This window comes from Temnothorax longispinosus, chromosome 12, assembly GCF_030848805.1.
Source record: "Temnothorax longispinosus isolate EJ_2023e chromosome 12, Tlon_JGU_v1, whole genome shotgun sequence".
Lineage (NCBI taxonomy): Eukaryota > Metazoa > Arthropoda > Insecta > Hymenoptera > Formicidae > Temnothorax > Temnothorax longispinosus.
Genome location: NC_092369.1, coordinates 13,275,687 through 13,298,274, shown reverse-complemented (window position 1 = coordinate 13,298,274; position 22,588 = coordinate 13,275,687). Strand labels below are relative to the sequence as shown.

General features: G+C 35.0%; 4 protein-coding genes across 18 annotated transcripts in view; 3 read left to right on the top strand and 1 right to left on the bottom strand.

The window, feature by feature from the left end:
• LOC139822735 (uncharacterized) overlaps positions 1-5,864 on the top strand; it is a 6,375-nt gene extending 511 nt beyond the window's left edge. Inside the window, exons 3-18 of the mRNA XM_071794688.1 lie at positions 426-543; positions 662-923; positions 991-1,107; positions 1,186-1,276; positions 1,424-1,560; positions 1,629-1,761; positions 1,836-1,874; positions 3,215-3,418; positions 3,480-3,599; positions 4,056-4,173; positions 4,297-4,558; positions 4,635-4,769; positions 4,879-4,969; positions 5,127-5,263; positions 5,338-5,470; positions 5,543-5,864. Of these exons, the coding sequence (XP_071650789.1) occupies positions 426-543; positions 662-923; positions 991-1,107; positions 1,186-1,276; positions 1,424-1,560; positions 1,629-1,761; positions 1,836-1,874; positions 3,215-3,418; positions 3,480-3,599; positions 4,056-4,173; positions 4,297-4,558; positions 4,635-4,769; positions 4,879-4,969; positions 5,127-5,263; positions 5,338-5,470; positions 5,543-5,593 (2,148 nt within the window). The 3' untranslated portion in view covers positions 5,594-5,864. The remainder of the gene's footprint in view (positions 1-425; positions 544-661; positions 924-990; positions 1,108-1,185; positions 1,277-1,423; positions 1,561-1,628; positions 1,762-1,835; positions 1,875-3,214; positions 3,419-3,479; positions 3,600-4,055; positions 4,174-4,296; positions 4,559-4,634; positions 4,770-4,878; positions 4,970-5,126; positions 5,264-5,337; positions 5,471-5,542) is intronic.
• Klp3a (kinesin-like protein 3A) overlaps positions 1-14,158 on the bottom strand; it is a 26,247-nt gene extending 12,089 nt beyond the window's left edge. Inside the window, exon 1 of one of the 5 annotated variants that reach the window (XM_071795540.1) lies at positions 14,067-14,158. The gene's annotated coding sequence lies outside the window, so the exon portion shown is untranslated. Of the gene's footprint in view, positions 1-709; positions 1,113-10,779; positions 10,887-13,495; positions 14,009-14,066 lie in introns of those variants that run through there. The other 4 variants (XM_071795536.1, XM_071795537.1, XM_071795538.1 and 1 more) reach the window with 4 other exon arrangements.
• Positions 5,941-9,353, top strand: LOC139823173 (odorant receptor 22c-like). 6 transcript variants are annotated; one of them, XM_071795568.1, is made up of 10 exons: positions 5,941-6,442; positions 6,541-6,787; positions 6,894-7,013; positions 7,726-7,843; positions 7,958-8,219; positions 8,288-8,416; positions 8,515-8,680; positions 8,776-8,918; positions 9,007-9,139; positions 9,214-9,353. In XM_071795568.1, exons 2-10 carry the CDS (start codon positions 6,641-6,643, stop codon positions 9,262-9,264), a joined length of 1,269 nt encoding a protein of 422 aa, XP_071651669.1. In that variant the 5' UTR covers positions 5,941-6,442; positions 6,541-6,640; the 3' UTR covers positions 9,265-9,353. The 6 variants fall into 6 exon arrangements, with proteins under 6 accessions (XP_071651669.1, XP_071651668.1, XP_071651667.1 ...); XM_071795567.1 differs by having other exon boundaries at positions 6,527-6,787; XM_071795566.1 differs by having other exon boundaries at positions 6,520-6,787.
• Positions 9,276-22,588, top strand: Sl (small wing phospholipase C gamma 1). 6 transcript variants are annotated; one of them, XM_071795527.1, is made up of 23 exons: positions 9,276-9,387; positions 9,960-10,074; positions 10,173-10,292; positions 10,443-10,560; positions 15,943-16,140; positions 16,692-16,841; positions 16,929-17,067; positions 17,240-17,402; positions 17,494-17,807; positions 17,892-18,098; positions 18,203-18,623; positions 18,771-19,082; positions 19,191-19,366; positions 19,466-19,643; positions 19,762-19,833; positions 19,932-20,123; positions 20,213-20,434; positions 20,509-20,715; positions 20,848-21,229; positions 21,316-21,455; positions 21,549-21,656; positions 21,762-21,870; positions 21,959-22,588. In XM_071795527.1, exons 2-22 carry the CDS (start codon positions 9,973-9,975, stop codon positions 21,774-21,776), a joined length of 3,936 nt encoding a protein of 1,311 aa, XP_071651628.1. In that variant the 5' UTR covers positions 9,276-9,387; positions 9,960-9,972; the 3' UTR covers positions 21,777-21,870; positions 21,959-22,588. The 6 variants fall into 6 exon arrangements, with proteins under 6 accessions (XP_071651628.1, XP_071651627.1, XP_071651629.1 ...); XM_071795526.1 differs by lacking the exon at positions 9,276-9,387 and having other exon boundaries at positions 9,931-10,074; XM_071795528.1 differs by lacking the exons at positions 9,276-9,387; positions 9,960-10,074 and having other exon boundaries at positions 10,192-10,292; positions 10,434-10,560.

Genomic DNA, 22,588 nt, shown 5'->3' with positions numbered 1-22,588 from the left:
ATCCGTTGACGATGAAGAGATGTAGGACTTACAAATTCGGTTTTGAAGAAACGTGTAAAGGCCAAGCGAGTTGATATATATGATTTTATTGCCTCAACTTATAAGATAAAATTATGAAAAGTACATACATATATCTGCTGTATTTCTTTGACAAGATCAAGATTTCATTATTTGGAAATAAAATAATATCTCTTCGTGTAAACGAAGTGCATTTTAAGAAATTATAACTATCAGATATTATTAAACCCGATTAATATGATAACGTGTAAACTTATTGTTAGTCTCAATATCTTATATTGTGATGTTATATGTATACATATGTATCCGAATGCATTGTGCGTGTGCACGTGCACGTGTTTGTTCCATTGTTAGAACATATTAAGCCACGAAGAAAAGTTTATCATTAATCGTTGGTACATCGCTAGATGAAAGTTCTCATTGATCAGTTATTCGTTGATTGGAACGAATTGGAAACACCAGAAGAGTACGAAATTATGAAGAGATATGCCAAGAACGGGAGGCGATATTCTTTGGGATACTCGTGTAAGAATGAACCGTGCGATTTCTGTCTTTTTTCATATATTTATCCCTGTCTGTTATTATTTTCGCGAAATTATTACAATTTAGCTATCGTTGGACGAACGCTTCGTCTGTGTTGCAGTGTATTACTATTTTGGCGTATATGTGTTTATATCTATGTCCCTCATACCGCAAATGTTGGATGTTGTTTTGCCTCTCAACGAATCCCGTCCTATACTGCCGACATATCCAGGATATTACTTCGTTGACGAGAGGAAATATTTCTTCTATATTTTCTCACATTCTATAATGGCTTGGGAAATTGCTGTGACTGTGATAGTCACTCACGACTGCATGCTCCTAACTTACATCGAACATGTTTGCAGTATTTTTGCACTAGTCGGGTAAAAACAATTTAGTCTTGTTAGCAAAATTGTTGCCACGCGTATATCATTGCGAATATATTTGCAGATTTCGGTTTGAACGATTGATATATAATGATGCCATGAAAGTTTTACATTCTCATATAAGTGACGCGTACCGCAAACGAATTGCATTTTCCGTGTATACGCACCGAAAGGCTTTAAAGTGAGTAATGTTAATGGAAAGAGAGAGAGAGAGAAATTTCAATTCGTGTTATTATTGTACCTCTCACTCTTGCCATAGATTCGCACAGCTGATCGGAGATACGTTTTCATTAACACTGACTATACAACTAGCGCTAAATACAATAATGATCAGCATTACCTTATTACAAGTACGTGTTTATCCATTCCAAGTTTCTATCCAACATGTGTTCCTGACACATTTAAAATCAGATAATTACATCACTTTTTAAAATTATAAGAAATTAAAGGCACACATATGCGCAAGGAAATAAAATATTATATTTTTCGTATTGAAGGTCACACAGCGGAAAGCCAGTATTTTAGAAATGATAAGGTACGTCATGTATGTCGTTGGTCAATTGATTCATATATTCTTCCTTAGTTTCGAGGGACAAAAATTGATAGATCACAGTCTTCAAACCCGCGATAAAATGTAAGACGAATGATTTTGTGACAATTATTTTATTGGAATTTAGTTAGCGCATTATTCAAGCGTTACAGCTATAACAGTCTTTGGTACGAAACGCCCACCAAGTCGCAAAGGATGCTTATGTTTGTGATGCAAAAGAGTCTTCAACCAATCTTCTTAAGCGCTAGCAAAATTTTTATTTTCTCAATGGAAAACTTCACCATGGTAAAAATTATAATATACATTCTATATTATAATTGTTGTAAAACAACAGTTTATTTAGTAACATGTGTTTTAAGGTCGTGCAAACTTCAATGTCGTACTTTACCGTACTCTCGTCTTTTGAATAATTAAGCAAATAAGCGATCAATGTCCAAAATATCAGTCCTGCATCCAGTCCGTTCGCAAAAATCACAATTTTGACGTGTTTATATCAAGGCAAGTATATTACTTATTTGCGCGTAACAATGAGTAACAATTTATAGCAATAGTGTAACGAACTGTAGCGAATTTGTATCACTCGCTCGCCTCTGCAGCATGTGTATTAATTGATACTTGAAATCAAACAAAAGTTGAATTGTGAAAAAATAGACGTAACTCTGAAGCTTTTTGTGTAATAAAAGGAAAAAAATATGTAAAAATTGTTAGCTTATTATGGTTATGAGTTATAATAAGGTTCAATAATTTAGAAAAACTGTAATCTTTACGTAACACAATATATATTAACATATATATGAACTTGTATCGATATAATTTCGCAATACAATTACAAGGTATTTACAACTTACACGGTTATCACGCGAAAAATGTAAGGTAAAGTTGTCTTTTTTCCTCACGACCATCCGCAATGTCTGCTAAAATAGTCTGTCGTGCTTTTTAATTCGTCAAAGATTGATCTTATTGTTAAACTGATTCTCTGCTGTCAATTGCTTTGAATAAAATTACAGTATACAGTAAAGTCTATATGTTCTTTCATTATAGTTCTTGGAAAGACAAAGAGAAAAGTAAGAGAACATCTTACCCTTACATTAAAAGATTGAGAAAATTTTTTTTTAATTCTATAATCGATACGTTCCGCATGCGGAAAGAAATTCGCAAAACAACTTCGCAAACTATTCTTACCAATGAACATCAACGTAAATGTCTTATCATCTTTTTCATATTCTTGAGTCCGAAACTTTTGCTACGTATCTCTTATAGAACAGGAATAATATTTTTGTAGACTCTAAAATGAACCATCAAAAACGATATATATATATATCAAAGGTAAGAGTCCCATCGTTAAACATAGATTTTACTTTCCGAATGAAGAAGTTTCTCCCAGAAACCTTCTTTTCCTCCCCCTGCTATGAGAAGGAAAAGAAGCAATTTACTGATCGATAAGTTCCATTCGGAGGAAACCTGCTAGCATGTGCTAAGCGACACGCCTACCAATATCATGGGGCTTTATTTCTCTCTCTACGTAATATTTAGTGTCAAAAAAAATAAATGCATAATATACTACTGTCGTCCGTATACAAGCTATGTCGTGCTTCGTGGAAACGATCGCGACAGCTGTGCCGCGACAATTATGAGAAAACACTGTAGGCGTATATATACATTTGCATTATACATGACCTGTCCAGGATCTTAAATTATCTCGCGTACCAAGGGCATGGAGTCTCCTAGGTAAGAATAAAAATTCGAAATCAGTTATCTAAACAAAGTCGGAGACGAAAGACTATTTGTGATTAAAACTATGAACGCCAACTCGAGTCACTATTATGGTGTTGTTAAGAAACTATCATCAGTGTCCGGTCAGTGGCCCTATCAGAGACCAATAACGAGATTGATCTGTGTGATCTTGATGACTTTGAGCACGATTTCTATGATTATTCCACAGGTATAATCGTTAATTCTTAATAAAAATTATATAGCGAGAGCTTAAACGTTCGAATTTTTAGATAGCTAAATTTGTTACATGTGGCGGAAACTTGCAATGTATTTTTGAAACTATGACGTCCTATATGTTGACAACCGTGTCATTGGTGAAGCTGTATACGTGTTACTTTAACCGATGTAAAGTACGTAAAATTATTCATTTCTTGTGGCGTTTGTACATATTATGCAAAATGCCGAGAGTATACAATATCTCAAACTTAATGTTTGTGTGTGTGTGCACAGTAAAAAAGTTTTAACACATTGTGTATTTATTCCAATCGGTCTACTCAAAATAGTTGTTAAAAATTTGTGTTGAATTTTTAACATATCCAAGTGTTAATTTAACATTATGTGGTTATGTTATTTGAATATGTTGTGTTAAATTGATATTAAACATTCTTAGTGTTAATATTTGTGTTACTTTTTGACATATTCATCTTGTGTTAAAATAACGCAAAAATTTGGGTGGACCGTTTGGGACATGTGAAATGTCTTAAATTAACACAAAATTTTTTACTGTGTGTGTGTTTTTTATTAGAATGTATTAGTGTATTAGGCCACAAAGAAAAGTTTATCATTAATCGTTGGTACATCGCTAGATGAAAATTCTCATTGATCAGTTATTCGTTGATTGGAACGAATTGGAAACACCAGAAGAGTACGAAATTATGAAGAGGTATGCCATGAACGGGAGGCGATATTCTTTGGGATACTCGTGTAAGAATGAACCGTGCGATTTCCGTCTTTTTCATATATTTATCCCTGTCTGTTATTATTTTCGCGAAATTATTAAAATTTAGCTATCGTTGGACGACGTTGAACGCTTCGTCTGTGTTGCAGTGTATTGCTATTTTGCCGTGTATGTGTTTATGTCTGTGTCCCTCATACCGCAAGTGTTGGATATTGTTTTGCCTCTCAACGAATCCCGTCCTATACTGCCGACATATCCAGGATATTACTTCGTTGACGAGAGGAAATATTTCTTCTACATTTTCTCGCATGCTATCATGGCCTGGGAAATTGCTATGACCGGTATAGTTACCCACGATTGCATACTCCTAACTTACATCGAACACGTCTGCAGTATTTTCGCACTAGTCGGGTAAAGATCGACCTAGTATCGTTGAAAAAATTCATGTCACACAATCATCACAATATCATGGCAAATATATTTGCAGATTTCGGTTTGAACGATTGATGTACTTGTCTAAACGTAATAATAATGACCCGGTAAACATTTCACATTCTTACGCAAGTGACACATATCGCAAGCGAATAGCGTTTTCCGTGTATACGCATCGAAAGGCTTTAAAGTGAGTAGTACATATAGCGGTACATAGTTAAGAGAAAAAATGAGACAAAGGCGGCAGAAAGAGGAGAGGAAAGTGATGTCGATTCGTGTATCCCTCGTTTTTCCCATAGATTCGCTCAATTGATCGAAGATACGTTTTCGTTAACGCTCGGCATACAAATAGTGATAAATACAATAATGATCAGCATTACCTTGTTACAAGTACGTGTTTATTCATTTCAATTAACATTTTATCGAACATATGTGTTCTTCATGCATCTAGATTCAGATATAACCGTATACTTTTTCAAATTATAAGAGAAGCTCCTCGCGCACACACGAGGAGTTAAAATATCATTCTTTTTTTTTTGTTTTGAAGATCACGCAGCAGGACGCTGGTATTTTAGAAGTGATAAGGTACGCGATGTATGTCATTGGTCAATTGATTCATTTGTTCTGTCTCAGTTTTGAGGGGCAAAAGCTAATAGATCACAGTCTTCAAACCCGCGATAAAATGTAAGATAAAAAAATTTTGTAATTATAGTCACATTATTGCGGAATTTAGTTGGCGTATCACTGAAGCATTTCAGCTATAACAGCCTTTGGTACGAAACTCCCACCAAGTCGCAAAGGATGCTTCTGTTTGTGATGCAAAAGAGTCTTCAGCCAATTTTCTTAAGCGCTGGCAAGATCTATATTTTCTCAATGGAGAACTTTACCATGGTAAAAATCCAATAGACATTGTTATTGCCGTAGAATAATAGTTTATTTAATAATCCGCGTTTTCGTGCAAAGATCGTGCAAACTTCAATGTCATATTTTACCGTACTCTCGTCTTTGGATTAATTAAGCAAAACGATCAATGTCCAAATGTCAGTCCTGCATCCAGTCCGTCTGCAAAAATTATATTTCTTATGTGATATCAAGGCAGGTTTGTTGCCCGTTTGCGCGTAAGTAACATTTATGGCGTGATTGTAATATTGACTGTAGTGAATTTGTATCTCTGTGATGTATTAATACTTGAAATCAAACAAAAGTTGCATGTCGTGAGAAAGATATTCGTAACTCCGAAATGTTTTGTCTAGTGAAAGAATAAATATACAAAAAAATTATTAGATTGTGTAAGGTTTAATTAATTAGAAAAACTGTAATCTTTGCAATTACGTAACGCAATATATGTAGATAGACTTACCGATACAACCGATAGTTTCGCGATACAAGTTATTCGTTGTTATCACGAGGAAAATGTAAGGTAAACTCGCTCTACTCTCACGGTCTTCCGCGACGTCTACTCAAGTATAAACATATACATATATCTTTTACACGTGTTGTCTAAGTCGTCGAAGATGGGTGTTAAATTTGAAAACGAATTCTCTGCTGTCAATTGCTTAGAATGCAATTGGGTGCGATAAACTGTACGTTGTATCGTCAGTTTCTAGAATGAGAAAAGAAAAGGGAAGAAATGTAAGTAATGTGACCGCCCGTATATTAAAAGTTTCAAGTTTTCTTGGAAATTCTATAATCGATACGTGCCGTGCGCGGGAGAGTCTTCGCAAAATGAATTCACAGAACGTGCTTGTCAATGGGGCTTGTCAATCTACGACATCTACGTAAATATCATCCCTGTCTCCTATGAGAACCGCGTGTCACTCTTTACCGTAAGGAGACATACTGCAATTGCTGTGAGAAACTATTGTAAGGGTATAGCATTTATATTTTATATTATGTGTGTACAATATTTATAGATATATATTGTATGATATGTGTTTGAGATCTCAGGCTATTTCTCATAGTACCATGGGATGAGGACTTGAATGAAACGAGAGGACTTTAGCGACAAATTTTAAATCAGTCGTTCATGCGAGGTCAGAGACGAAGGATCGCCTGCGAGCTATGGATACCGTTATTTGGGATCATCATTATGACATTGTTAAAAGAGTCTCATCGTTGGCTGGTCAGTGGCCTTACCAGAGACCAAAAACAAGATTGCTCTGTGTCGGCTTGGTGACCCTGAGCACATTTTCTATGAATGTTCCACAGGTAAGAGGTTTCGTCTTTTTTTTTACGAACATTATTTTTTACAAAGAGGTGTGATATGTATCAATAGTGAAGTTTTTATAGCCCGATTAAACAATAATACTTCCAGATGGCCAGATTTGTAACATGTGACAAAGACTTGCAATGTATTTTTGAAACCATGACATCATTTATGTTAGCAACCATGAGTTTGGTGAAACTGTACACGTGCTACCTTAATCGTTACAAAGTACTATGTAGATACAAAGTTCTCTCTCTCTCTCTCTCTCTCTCTCTCTCTCTCTCTCTCTCTCTCTCTCCCTCTCTCTCCCTCTCTCTCTCAGAGTCAACGTGTTCCTCTTTTTCGAACAAATTGAAATTGAATTGGATGCATATACACCTTATTTTTGCACGCGATAAAACTTTTCAATGTGTAGATAGCCTTGATAACACGGAAGAGGTCCAATCGATATTTAAGTCATCGCCATATCGTGTTATAGATATAATAATACGTTTCGTGGAGATATTTCGGCATGAATATTTCGGCATGAATAGTTTCGATCATATTTGCGATACGCACATTACGCACATACTCTCCTCGCGTTCAATCAATTTCGGAAATTGTATTTTAGTGATTAATAAAAGAATAATCCTTTTATAATAATAAAATCCTCTAACAACGAATCTCAATGATAATGTTATATCATACTCATTGAGCAAAGTCTATATCGAGTCAATAAAATCAATTTCATGGAAACAAGGGCCGCGCTGACTCATAACTCTGGAAAATCCATAGCGATTACGCTGCGTTTTTTTACTAAACTTTATAACATTATTACATCATTCGTTTCGTAGCGTTTGAATTACTTTCAAATTTACAATATCTCAACAAGCTTTAGAATTCCATCGATCGTAGTGGATTAATCTACAAAGATATATCCATTGTCATAATCGGTTCTTAGATGAAAGAGCTCACCGATCATTTGTTTGTCGACTGGAATGCACTGGAAACGTCAGAAGAGCACAAAATTATGACGAAATATGCCAAGAATGGCAGACGATATTCCTTGGGATACTCGTGTAAGAATAAACTGTGCGATCTCCATCCGTGCATTTGTTTTCTCTGTTCCTTTTCTTTTGTATGAAAATACACAATTTAACAATAATCAGATGTTTACTTTATCTCTCGCGTAGTGTATTGCTTTGTAGCCCTTTGTCTATTTTTGTCAATGTCTCTCATACCGCAAGTGTTGGATGTTGTATTACCTCTCAACAAATCCCGCCCTATTCTACTGACGTATCCAGGATATTACTTCGTCGATGAAAGAGAATACTTTTTCTACATCTTCTTGCATGCTGTCGTAGCCTGGGAAATTGCTATAACTGGATTAGTCGCCCACGACTGCATATTTGTTACTTACGTTGAACATGTTTGCAGTATGTTTGCTATAGTCGGGTAAGCGGATAATTTTCCAGATCGAGTCAGATTTCACGCAAAATGAGTTGCGTACGAATTGCTTGCAGATTTCGTTTTGAACATTTATTTTGTAATCAATGCAACAACCAAGTGAAAACTATTGATACTGATAATACGAATGATACACCATGCAAAAGAGTCGCGTTCATTGTGCATGCGCATCGAGAAGCTTTAAGGTAAAGCGAATGATTAGTCGCCCAGTACCATTAACAATAAGTCGTAGCAGCATATATGTAACTACAGAAAAAAATGTATCTCAATTTAACAATAAAAGAATATCCAGAAAAACTCGACGAAAAATTCGACAAAAATTCAAGTGGCTTTCAAGAATCTTGCTCGTTTGCCACAGGTACGCGCAACTTCTTGAAGATACCTTTAACGTACCTTTCGCTATGCAGATACTGATAGTGACGATAGGGATGAGCATTACATTGCTACAAGTAAGTATTCATTTATTATAAAAGAGATCAAGAGAGTGGCACTTACTACTCTGCAAAATATTAAAATAGATATTTTTTGTGCTTTTTTTGCGAAGATGATGCAGCAGAACGATAGCAGCAACTTTTTAGAAACAATGAGGTACGCGTTATACGTCATTGGTGAACTGATACATTTGTTCTTTCTCAGTTTCGAAGGGCAAAAGCTGATAGATCATAGTCTTCAGATACGCGACAAAATGTAAGAAATTTTTCTTTCTTAAAAAAAAAATCTATCATTTATCTGCATATTTCTTATGTACTTCATATATTCGTGTGAAACATTATAGGTATAATAGCTGTTGGTACAAAGTATCCATCAAGTCACAAAAATTAATTATATTGGTGATGATAAGGGGTCTTCGATTGAGTTTCTTAAGCGCCGGCAAAGTTTACATTTTCTCTCTGGAGAGCTTTACTACGGTAAAACGAGGATTATTACGAGCAAATGTTGCTTTGAAGCTTCTTTAACGACACGTGGCACTTTTACTTTAAAGGTTCTACAAACTTCGATGTCATACTGTACGGTACTCGCGTCCTTTCAATAGCTGCTGCTTTCAATACGTGCCATTCGATTAATTGCGCGATGGCATCAAATTGTCAAGGAAGCGAAACGCGTACCTTTTGAGAAATTTTCCCGTTAGAATAGTATATATTATTGTTAATCGCATGTACGTAATATTTTTAATTTGCATTAATTTACTGTTCAAATTTGTTCAATGCTATCGAATGTCCGAGTATCGTTGCGTGCCGCACCACGAATTTAACTTCTCGCGAGTCTCCAAATGAGAAGGTTCAATTTCCAGAGAATCGCCGAGCGAGAAAAAATTAAACCTTCTGAAGCCAATCAATATATGTTCCATTTGAAGGGGAACTTGCAAAACGTTACGGGATAACTGTCACCGTAGGATTTCACTTTCCTCTACGTCTACGTTATATTTACTGTCAAGGAAATAAAAGCCACTCGTGCCCGTATAAAGAGATACGTGTCATTCATTGCTGCGTAGAGACAGACTGCGATTAGCTATAGACTATAGACGAAAACATTGTAGGGGGGCATTTTATAGTAGCATTACTATTTAATATGTCCAAGAACTCTTAAATTAACCCCATGCCCCTATATGTAGTATATGGCGGGGGGAGGGCGCGGGAGTAAAGACTTGGGTGAAATAAAATTCTCAAGTTAGTCGATCGGACGAAGCTGTTTTTGAACTATGAATTTCACCTCGAGCCATTATTACAGCGTCGTTAAGAAAATGTCATCGTTAGCTGGCCAGTGGCCGTATCAGAACTCAAAAACAAAATTAATCTATTTGAGCCTCGTGACTTTGAGCACGTTTTCCATAATTATTCCACAGGTAATTGATAAAATCCTTGATCAAAATTAAAATTGACGAAAAGAAGCGTAGGCAGTAGGAATTTTTTTTACCGGATAAGATAAGTGGTATATTTCCAGATGGCTAAATTCGTCGTATGCGACGGGGACCTGCAATGTATATTTCAAACCCTGGCAGCATATATATTGGCGATAGTAGCATTGGTGAAGCTGTACACGTGTTACTTCAACCAATATAAAGTACGTTAGCACTGTGCTACGACCTGCTCTATGATCTGCAATTTATTATGTGTGCCCAAGATTGCGGTATATCTCAAGTTTTAATATATTTCATCGTAGAGTGCGTTAAGCTATGAAGAAAAGTTGATTATTAATTGACAGTAATCCTAGATGAAAGTTCTGATGGATCGACTATTCGTCGAATGGAAGGAATTGAAAACACCGGAAGAGCAAGAAATTATGAAGAGATATGCCGAGAATTGCAGACGATATTCCTTGGGATATTCGTGTAAGAACTAAACGTGCAATTTTTATCTCTTTGTACCTTTATCTCGCTATATATATATATATATATATATATATATATATATATATATGTCGTTTTTTAAATGAAAATTCAACGATGTTGTTGGACGATACTTCATTTATTTTGCAGTATATATGTTCACAACTGTATTTCTGTTTATGTGTATGTCTCTTATACCCCCACTATTGGATATCGTATTACCTCTCAACGAATCTCGCCCCGCACTGCCAGTTCACCCGGGATATTACTTTGTCGATGAAGAAGAATATTTCATCTATATCTTTTTGCACGGTCTCGTGGCCTGGGAAATTGCCGTGATCGGGGTAATGGCTCACGATTGTATGCTTCTAACTTACATCGAACATGTCTGCAGTATTTTGGCACTAGTCGGGTAAAAATTTGTCGTAATTATTGTTGAAAAAGTGATATCACGCACATCGCAATATCGTTGCGAATACATTTGCAGATTTCGATTCGAACGATTGATGTATAAACGTAATGACGCTGTGAAAGCTTTACATTCTCATGTACATGTAAATGACACGTACCGTAAACGAATTGCATTTTCCGTGTGCACGCATCGAAAGGCTTTAAAGTGAGTACATCGACGTAAAGAGAAAAAGCGAGACAGAGGCGAAATAAAGCGAGAAAAAGGGGAGAGAGAGAGAGAGAGAGAGAGAGAGAGAGAGAAAGAGAGAGAGAGAGAGAAATGTCTACCCGTATTATTCGTGTATCCCTCGTTTTTGCCATAGATTCGCTCAACTGATCGAAGATACGTTTTCATTAACGCTGGGTATACAAGTGGCGCTAAATACAATATTGATCAGCATGACCCTGTTACAAGTACGTTTTTATTTGTTTCAAAATTCTATCCAATATAAGGATGGAAAGAGAATTTAGATATGTCCTTTTACACCTGAGAGATTAGGATGAAATAATCATAATACATTTAAGGGGCTTCCCTAATGTGACAGGGCCTAAAAATGAATGATTTTTAAAAGGCAAACGCCAAAGCCACGTGATGAACAACTTTTCCCACATATTTTACTATATTTCAAGAGTGCATACAAATTTTTTCAAAATTTTATATCTGTTATTAAGCCCGTGCCAGCATTTTTTGGAGCGCCGCGAAAAAACGGTGACCACGCGTGCAGCCGTTGTAGTTATCTGAAACAAAAAAGCAAAAAGGATTCTTAATCTACTCTGAGTGTGGCTAACGTCTGAAGCAGAATCATGAAAAAATATTGAAAATTTAAAAAATTATAGCGATTATAATTATTTTCGTCTTTTTAGCAGACGTTTTTAGCTATAATTTTTTAAATTTTCAATATTTTTTCATGATTCTGCTTCAGACGATAGCCACACTCAAGTAGATTAAGAATCCTTTTGCTTTTTTGTTTCAGATAACTACAACGGCTGCACGCGTGGTCACCGCTTTTTCGCGGCGCTCCAAAAAAATGGCTGGCACGGGCTTTAAGTAATAACAGATATAAAATTTTGAAAAAATTTGTATGCACTCTTGAAATATAGTAAAATATGTGGGAAAAGTTGTTCATCACGTGGCTTTGTCGTTTGCCTTTTAAAAATCATTCATTTTTAGGCCCTGTCACATTAGGGAAGCCCCTTAATAAAATTGTGAGAAAACGCACGAGGAATTAATTAAAATGTTTTATACTTTTCATATAATCACGTGAGATCACGCAGCGGAACGCCAGTGTTTTTATAGTGGTGAGGTACGTAGCGTATGTCCTTAGTCAACTGATTCACCTATTCTGCCTCAGTTTCGAGGGACAGAAGCTGATAGATCACAGTCTTCAAACCCGCGATAAAATGTAAGACGAATGATCTTGTGACAATTACTTTATTGGAATTTAGTTAGCGTATATCATTCAAGCATTGCAGCTATAATAGCCTTTGGTACGAAACGCCCGCCAAGTCGCAAAGGATGCTTCTGTTTGTGATGGAAAAGGCCGTTCATCCTATTTTTTTGAGCGCCTGTAAGATTTACATTTTTTCAATGGAGAACTTCAGCTTGGTGAGAGAAAGAAGCGACATCGCGATGAGAGCACGATATGCAATCGCGGCATCGTAAGATGATACATATCTTAATAATACAATAATACAATTTCAATAATACTTTTAAGGTTGTGCAAACTTCGATGTCATACTTCATGGTACTCGCATCTTTGGAATAATTATACAATGGTCAGTGCAAAATGGTGCACTGATTATAGTCTTGTATTATATCTATTTTTTTTTGTTCCCAAGAAATTATCTAGTTTCTATCTTAATGATGATAATGACAGTAAGATGAGTTTATTATCTATATGCCAAGATAATATCTGTAATATGTGTAATGTAATCTTCACTATTATATAGCGATTCTGTTTCGATAACTTGTTGATCGATGATTTGTTGACATTGAAATGGCGCGAACAAGTAAATGCATGTATAAATTATACAGTTGTTTTTCACTACCATGAAAGACGTAATTTAACGTAATTCGTAAGGGCGTAAGGGATAGTTTCATGTCGTTTTATCGTGCGAAAAGCGCGTTTAAGTCTAAGGTGAAATGTCATTTCCTCACGAGCAAAAATCTGCAATCTGCGCGAAAGTATCGTGTCGTCTTGGAAATTCGTTAGAGACGGACACGTCCTTAACTTGAGGCAACAAACGAACGAACGCGAATAAATTATAAATCTTAAGAAGAAAAAATTTTTGTATAAATCCCTATCTTGCCCCCCCCCCCCCCCATTGCCTAATTGTTAATCGCAATTATTACTTATTTCAGCAATGCTCCCATGCATTTTCTTGAGGTCCATTCCTGTAAAAAAAGAAAGAAAGAAAGAAAGAAAAGAAAAAAGAAAAAGGAAGGAAAAAAAAGAGGAAGAATTAAACGTTTTGCCAATATACGTACTTACTTGGTTACGGCGTGAAATGATGTTTCGTCATCTTTTACCAATAGACAATAGAGCATTTATTTTTATGTTTTTATACCCACGGGTCAAAACAATCGTGCTATCTTTTATCCGTAAGACTGTTGATATGTATGTTTGTATATCGTGCAAAAGTCTAGTGTAATTGCAAATTACTATAGTATATGCCATATAGTACTTATATATGGTAGGCAAGAGCAAATGGGATATTGAGTATTTATTCCGATTATTCTTCCTTTTACTTCTGATTTTCCGATCTGTCAATTCTCGATCGAGTAGCAGTAGCAGTACCACGATATACTTATTATATATATATATACTACTCGAGAATGGGCACATAATATATAAGGAATGAGAATTTAGGTAGAATGAAATATTTTATGTCAATCGACAAAATCAAAAACGAAATTTGATGGTCGTCCGTGTAAAGTGGATCTCGTCGGTAATTTTATTTTTTAAAAGGCGTTTTTTAAAAAGGTGTCTTATTCACTAATTATAATCATCACGATTAATGGTGTTTGATCAGAGATATTGTTGATTGACAAGATAGACCTAATGATTTTGCACAAGTTTGTCGTAATTATTTCACAAATCTATTTGACGACTGACACAGCTGACACTCGATCCTCGACACATGACACTCGACAGTCGACTGAGTCGACACCCTTACACCATCGACACCTCAGAGATTGAAGACTGCAAACCACTCAAATTTAATATTTGACTCGACCAATCGGATAACTGTAATTTTTGTCCGCTTTGTTTCGATTGGTTAAACGTTAAACTAACTCCAATTTTCAATTTTTATGTCCATTTCTATCAACGCAGATTAACTTTAATCTCGGTTTAATTTACCTTTCATCTTTTTCTAATTTAGAAAGAGACGAAGAGTGAGTTAATCTAAGGTTAAAAGTTAAAAGTTAACCGACACTTAATTGTGAAACAGGGCCTCATGCTAGGTCTACAATGCCAGTCGTAAAGTCGTGAGTCGTAAGACGTGATCACGCACAGTCGATTATTCTCCTCAAATTCGATTGTGCGTGGTCAATTCTTACGACTCACGACTTTACGAATCGCATTGTAGACTTAGGCCGGTATTCATAATCAGATCTTATTTCAAGACCGTCTTAAGTAATATCTTAAGATGCTAATACGGCTCTGTGATTGGTTAATGACATCTTAAAATTGTACTTAAGATGGTCTTAAATATAAGAACCGACTATGAATACAGGCCCTGCATCAGAGACACATACACGCAAACCGTATTATACTTATATACGATTGCAGTCATTGCAGTGTCGAATCAACCAATAGAGGTTAGATTCTGACAATTATTTTTTAAGCAACAACCGTATAAATTGGTTATAAATGACAATTGACGCTTGTTAATCTTGTGCACACTGCACTGATCTCTGATTAAATTAGGCGCGTTCAGCAGACCAAGCCGCTGAGTCAAACGTGATTGGCTCTTACTTTTAGAACCAACCAACCAACGCAGAGTGTTGATAAGACGAACTCAACAGTTGTGTCTGCTGAACGCGGCCATTCTGATGCGATGCGATATACGATGCCTGGATGCCGCACGACGTTATATGTATCGTATGTATGTATGTATGAAACGTAACGTAGTGTCCTCTCGCTCGCACCTCGCACCGGAAACAATCGAAAGTCTTTAATTCATGTAAACGTGAGTTACAAGAACGATACCTACATATGATAAGTGAAACGTATATTTCTATCGCATAATCAACAGTGTGTCGTTTCGGAGACAGGTATGACATATCTTTAAGTACATCATAAGCATCGTGATAAAAGTGATGGAAATTGTCGTGCGCGCTGACTAAAAAAAACAGAAAAATTTACGATATGTAACGTCACGTTTGTTGGCCGTCGCCTTTTAAAACTGGCTTTCTCGAGCAAGAGCGAAGGAGCATTTTAGAACACGTACTTACGTGTTTCGGTGTCGGTTGTAAATTTAATCGCTTTATCTACACACCATGCTGATGTTCTCTTGCAAAAACGATCCTGAGGAGAGTCGACTAGGTTATGTTTATTTCGTAGAGGTTAGGTTACGGAAAGATAGCCCGATTAGCTTTAGCTCTCGAAAATGCGAAAATGTAAACATGGAAAGATGTAAAAATGTAAATCTTGTCTCTCTTTCTCTCTCTCTCTTCGACACAATTTGTGTTACTCTACTTTCTGTATAATAAAGAGCTCAAAAAGATTATAAACACTTCTATATATGTCCTGTCAATCCATTCAATATACCTCCGTTCGTGCAAGTATGTATCTGCAATATCATCTTTGTGGCTACGGGGCTCAAGTATTTAGGCCAACATTCAATTTCAGTTGAATGAACATTTTTATTTATCAACTTGATACCAGGCGATTTTAATCATTCAAGTTAGACATACTTATTACATTACAGCGTCAACGTACAATTCTTCAAAAATGAATGGAATTATTCCTGAAATGGAACAGATCATTAGTCAGCTCGAAAGAGGTACCGTAGTGACGAGATTCTTCCCGAGAAAACGACCGGAAAAGAAAACTCTTATGATAAGGAGAGAAACTAGACAGATTGTTTGGTCGAGAAGCGCGACTTTTCGGCCTTTCGATGGTTCAGGTAAGATTCTGCCTACATCCACAAATCTGGCTCGATTAATTCTATTCATTTAATATTTTTGTAGGCATATATATATATATTGTATATATTTTGCAAAACTAAATTTATACATATATGTATATCTACAATACAGAAATTAACGGGATAGATATTGATATCATGAATACCAGCTGTAACTGATTCAAAAAAAGCAAGAGAAATCTCTTGTGTTTGTCATGTCCAGATTTATGTTTCTAACTTGACGATTAAACTTATATCGGTTAAACTTTTTATTTAATAATAAAAATATTCAAATATCCGGGGGGTGGGGATATTTGAATATTTTTATTATTAGGATATAGGGGGGGGGGGGCCTATTCCATGACAAAATTAAATCGGTATCATTGGTTGACATTCGAATGTATAATTGATAAATATTTTTTGCATGCACGTACACATATTATGTTATATGTATATTGTCGCGATATCGGATAAGACCCAGAGTTTTAAGAGTTGCAGATGTTGCATATTTGAATCACGTATCGATTTTAGATAGATATGTTTATTTACAGTGGAAATAAGAGAATTCAAAGAAGTTAGGATAGGAAAACAGTCTAAAGATTTTGAAAAATGGCCTGAAGATGCTAAGAGAATTGAAAATTTAAGGTGTTTTGTGGTATATTATGGATCAGAGTTTAGACTGAAAACTCTTTCCATATCTGGTAAATGTCATATATGCATCTATTGCTATTGCTGTTGATTACTTTTGCTACAGATCGCTATGTAATACTATCTGTATTTATCTTCAGCTCTTAGTGAGAAAGAGTGTGAGCTGTGGGTCAAAGGGTTGCGTCACTTGGTGCAAGACACTATAAATGCGCCATATCCATTGCAAGTTGAAAGATGGCTTAGAAAAGAGTTTTATGCGATGGAAAATTCCCATGAAACGTAAGTTTCTTTTCTAACAGAGTTTATTTTTATTTTTTATCTCTCTATATATAGTAATGGACGTAATTTATACATAGATACTATGTGTCACTACTCTCTTATATCAATCATTCATTAGTGTCATTAGCTATGTCGTTTTGATGTTGTTTTTTTCTTTTATGCTGGCTGACAGGGTCACGTTGAAAGATGTGAAAGCATTTCTGCCTCGAGTCAATTGCAAAATTGCTACGAATAGACTTAGAGAATTGTTCCAAGAAGTGGACACGAGAAACCGGAATGAACTTGGTTTTGACGATTTTGTCATTTTATACCATAAACTGATGTTTGATCAGAATGTAAGTAAATATCGTAATATTCTTGAAAAATGATCAGCGCCAGCATTTGTCTATGCAAAAATTGTAATTGGTGTAATGGTGATTTTTACAGAATCTCGCGGATTGGCATAAACTGTTGAATTATTCTAAAACTGGACAGACTGTCACCCTCCAAGAATTCCAGAATTTTTTAATAACCGAACAGCAAGACAGTTTGGGGAATAATGAATCAGAAGTGTCGCGTTTCATTAGAGAGTATTTACAAGATTCTCAAAGGGATATACAAGAGCCATATTTTACTTTCTCAGAATTTATAGACTACCTATTTTCTAAGCACAACGACATATGGAATCAAGAATTTAATCAAGTTTCTCAAGATATGACTCGACCTCTTGCATATTATTGGATAGCGTCGTCGCATAATACGTATGTAATGTTTATTTCTTTAGAGAAATAAAAATACATGTGTCATGCACATTCTAACGACTCAGACTACATATCATTTTCTAGATACTTGTTGGGAGATCAGATCAGCAGTGAAAGCAGTTGTCAGGCCTACGTGCGCGCGCTAAGAGCAGGTTGCAGATGTATAGAGCTCGATTGTTGGGATGGCCCAGATGGAATGCCATTTATATTTCATGGACACACTCTCACTACCAAGATCAAATTTTTGGATGTTATTAAAACTATCAAGGAGCATGCTTTTGCTACATCTGAGTGAGTTAAAGAAGAACAAAGGAGAGAGAGAGACAAATGAACATGAAAGCAATTATCTCTGCATAGCTATTATTTTCTAATCTATTGACACGTTTTATTCGCAGATATCCCGTTATTTTATCTATCGAGGATAATTGTACCTTACCCCAACAACGTAAAATGGCAACAACTATGCAAGAGGTATTTGGCGACATGTTGTTAGTCCAACCTGTCGACAAGAATGAAACTTGCCTACCTTCGCCATACGCATTACGTAGAAAAATTTTATTAAAACATAAGAAACTTCCTGATGGTGTTGACGAATCCTCTTTTCTCGTTCGAAATGATGAAAGCAGACAAGAGATGGATCTTCGGAATACTGTGAAAAATGGGATTCTTTATCTGGAAGATCCTGTTGATAGAGAATGGAATCCTCATTTTTTCGTATTAACGCAACAAAAGTTGTTCTATACAGACACATTTTCAAGAGCGCCAGAAACCGAACACGATGACGATGAGGAAAGCGGCGTTCGAAGATCGTTGGATGTATGCACATTTTACATACAAAGTATATAATATGAATTACGATCCGTTAGGAACTGTGATTTATTAATTTTTTAAGATAAAATTTTGCAATGCATGTGTTTAAACGTGTTATATTATTATAACATTTAATGTACATAATTCTTAAAGGGCGCGCAAAATGACGAGTTACACTTTGGGGAGAAATGGTTCCATGGAAAATTGGCGAGAGGAAGGGAGGAAGCTGAAGAATTATTACGTCGTTATTCCTATCTTGGAGATGGTACTTTTCTAGTACGACAATGTGTTACATTTGTGGGCGATTACTGTTTATCATTTTGGCGCAAAGGAAAGGTGAACCATTGTCGTATTAAACTGAAGCAAGAAATGGGTCAAACGCAGTATTATCTTATTGATACCAATTGTTTTGATAGTCTGTACAGTTTAATTACTCATTATCGTAATAATCCACTTAGGAGCCAAGTGAGTACAAAAGAGCAGTATATTATTAGAATAAAAATGTATTTGTGATATTATCTGGAATGAAGAACAACAGACAGTATATGATTATATCGTGTCTTTGATGCACAGGAATTTTTAATCACATTACAAGAGCCAGTGCCTCAGCCAAACAAACACGAGGAAAAAGAATGGTGGCATCCCGAATGTACTCGAATCGCAGCAGAAGAGATGTTAAAGCGTATACCTACAGACGGTGCATTTTTAGTAAGACCTAGTGAAAATAATTGCTACGCAATTTCATTTAGGTATGTTTCCTTAAAGCGTCTCGTGCTTCTTCTGTATAGCTTTCTATATAGATTATATAGATACTCTATCTCTTATCAAATTATATTCTGTTATTATAGAGCGGAAAAGAAGATAAAGCATTGTAAAATAAAACTGGAAGGAAGGCTCTATACCACTGGAACCGTAGAATTTGAGAGTTTAGTTGAATTAGTCAGTTATTACGAACGACATCCGTTGTTCAAGAAAATTAAATTAAGCCATCCTGTTAACAAGGACATTATCAAAAGAATGGATCTGGTATGTTTATATTTGTATTTTTCTTCGAGTCCGTATGGAATACATAATTATATGTCTAAATATTAGAATGCTGAGAGGGACGAAGAATACCATAACATTCCTTTTTCCCTGTATTTAGGATAATGATGATGGATCTTATGGCATCCCAGGTTATATGGATCCTACAAGTTTTACAAACGTAAACTCACAAGTAAGCTTTCCAAGATCAAGCCGATAATTATTAAATTCATATTTCTATAATGTAATAAAAAAAAATTATATGTACCGATGTATTAAATTATTTTAAAGGTCACAGTCAAAGCTATTTATGATTATAAAGCTAGAAGAGACGATGAATTGACATTAGTCAAGCATGCAATAATTACTAACGTTAATCCACAAAGCGGCGGATGGTGGAGAGGTGATTATGGTGGTAAAAAACAACATTGGTTTCCTGCTAATTATGTGGAACAAATTGATCAGCAAGAAATTCAAGCAGATGTAAGTCTCAAGTTTAATATTTACGTATATGAATGATTAGACAAATGTAAATGACTTGCATCTAATTTAAGAATATTTTGTTTCATTAGTCAGCGGATTCTATGATGCTTGGTAGCTTGCAAAAAGGTTCGTTAGATATCATGGGTGCTGTGGTAGAATTAACGGTTGGAGAAAGACCAGGTTTGGAGTGGATTTTAAGAATACAAAATCCTAGTATGTGTTCAGTATTTGAAGTTGCGACACCTTTGCAAGATACCGCGTTAGAATGGATGTCAAGTATCAAAGAGACTGCACAAAATGCAAGTGTTAGGGTAAATATGTAATTTCCTTTATGTATAATTTAGATATTACTTAGCATTCTATACATTATGTATGTTTTTGTTAGGAAAGTCAACATAAAGAAATGGAAAGAGCATGGAGAATAGCCAAGGAAATGTCTAATCTTATAGTATATTGTAGATCAGTCGCATTTAATATAGAACGAATAAGAACTAAGGGATTTACGTTCAATGAAATGAGTAGTTTCCCTGAAACAAAGGCTGAAAAATTAATGTGTCAACAAGAAAATAAATTTTTTATAAAATATCATCAGGTAATGTGTAAAGTATCTTGAAAGAGAGAGAGAGGAGAGAGAGAGAGAGAGAGAGAGAAAATTTGTGTGTGAATGCATTAAAATGTTAAAATGTAAACCAGAAGATATTAAACCAATTATTTTTCCTCATAGATTCAGTTTAGTAGAGTTTACCCAAAGGGACAACGTATCGATTCATCTAATTATAATCCTGTACCAATGTGGAATTCTGGTTGTCAGATGGTAGCTTTGAACTATCAGACAGGAGATAAATCTATGCAATTGAATCAGGCTAAATTTAAGGAAAATGGCAACTGTGGCTATTTGTTGAAACCAGAATTCATGTTCAGGGATGACTTTAATCCATACGATAAAAATACATTGTACGGGGTTGAATCGCTCAAGATTAGCTTAAAAATTATTGGAGCGAGACATTTAATGAGATCAGGAAGAGGCACTGCCAGTCCATCCGTTGAGATCGAAATTATAGGCGCAGACTTTGACTCTGGAACAAAATTAACAACAAAGACAATACGTAATTATACATATATCTCTCTACATTTCAAATTATAATTTTATTAAACATTATTACATTACTAAATGTAACTTTTAAATTTATAGAGGATAATGGATTTAATCCAATGTGGAATGAAACATGTGAATTTGAAGTATTCAATCCATATTTTGCTCTTATACGATTTTTAGTCCAAGACGAAGATATGTTTGGCGATAATAATTTCATAGGACAAGCTACTTATCCAGTGAGTATTTAATCGTTATCTAAAAACATTTATGTTTAAAACATTCTTACTTTGTTCGATTTTTGTATCCAATTCAAATCTTATTTCGTTCAGGTACGCTGTTTAAGAACGGGATATAGAAGTGTTCCATTAAAAAACGTATATAACGAAGATCTTGAGCTTGCTTCCTTATTAGTACACGTTAATATTACAACTTTATCGGTAATAACAAATTTCATTCGAAGTTTTTCATTATATTGGTGTTTAAATTGAAATTTATATGATTTAGTCTCATTTTAATAAAAAAACATTTTTTGTCTCATACAGGTACACAATGCATAAAATAAACAAACAAAAATTAAATCTGTGCTATAGAATATTAAATATGCAAGATAGTAAAACCTATTAAATTAGTGTATGACAGTAGTGATGGAGAGTAAGTATTTATCTTTTTGTTAGATAACTTTTGTGTGCGTGCGCACATACATTTATATCCGTCTATACTAATATAACATTTGCTTTAGGACCTTTAGGTGATACAAGTCATCGTAAGTGGAATATGCATTGTGATAGTATATATACAACGGTATAAAATTAGAATGTGTTAGATCAGATTACATATCGTTAGAAGACTATTTTGTGTGTATGTGTGTGGTTCTGTGTAACATATACATACATGATATACATTTTTAATAATTTATGTATGACATATCGACTTGTTAAAAAAAATAGCTTTATACACATATCATATAATGACTGAATAATTTTTCTTTATAAAAATTAGTTTATTAAATCACCATATTTTATATTTGTAATATTAATATAGTTGCTAGTTAATTTGGGATAAAAGAAATAATTGTATGAAGAGAATATATATAGTTATAAATAAAAAAAGAGATGTAATAAATAGCATAAATACGCTATAATTGACAATATCATGTGCATCATTAGATGGATCTGTAACAAGAAATACAGAAATAGCATATATAATGTATGGATGCCTGCTTCTATGTTGATAAGGTAAATGTAGCGAGTGATAAGAATAAACAAAATAACATTTGTAGATTTTCCTATAATCTGCAACTGTCAATCTGTAATAAAAAGAAGTAGCATCACGTATCCTCCCCCCCCCCTCCCACACACATACGCTCACA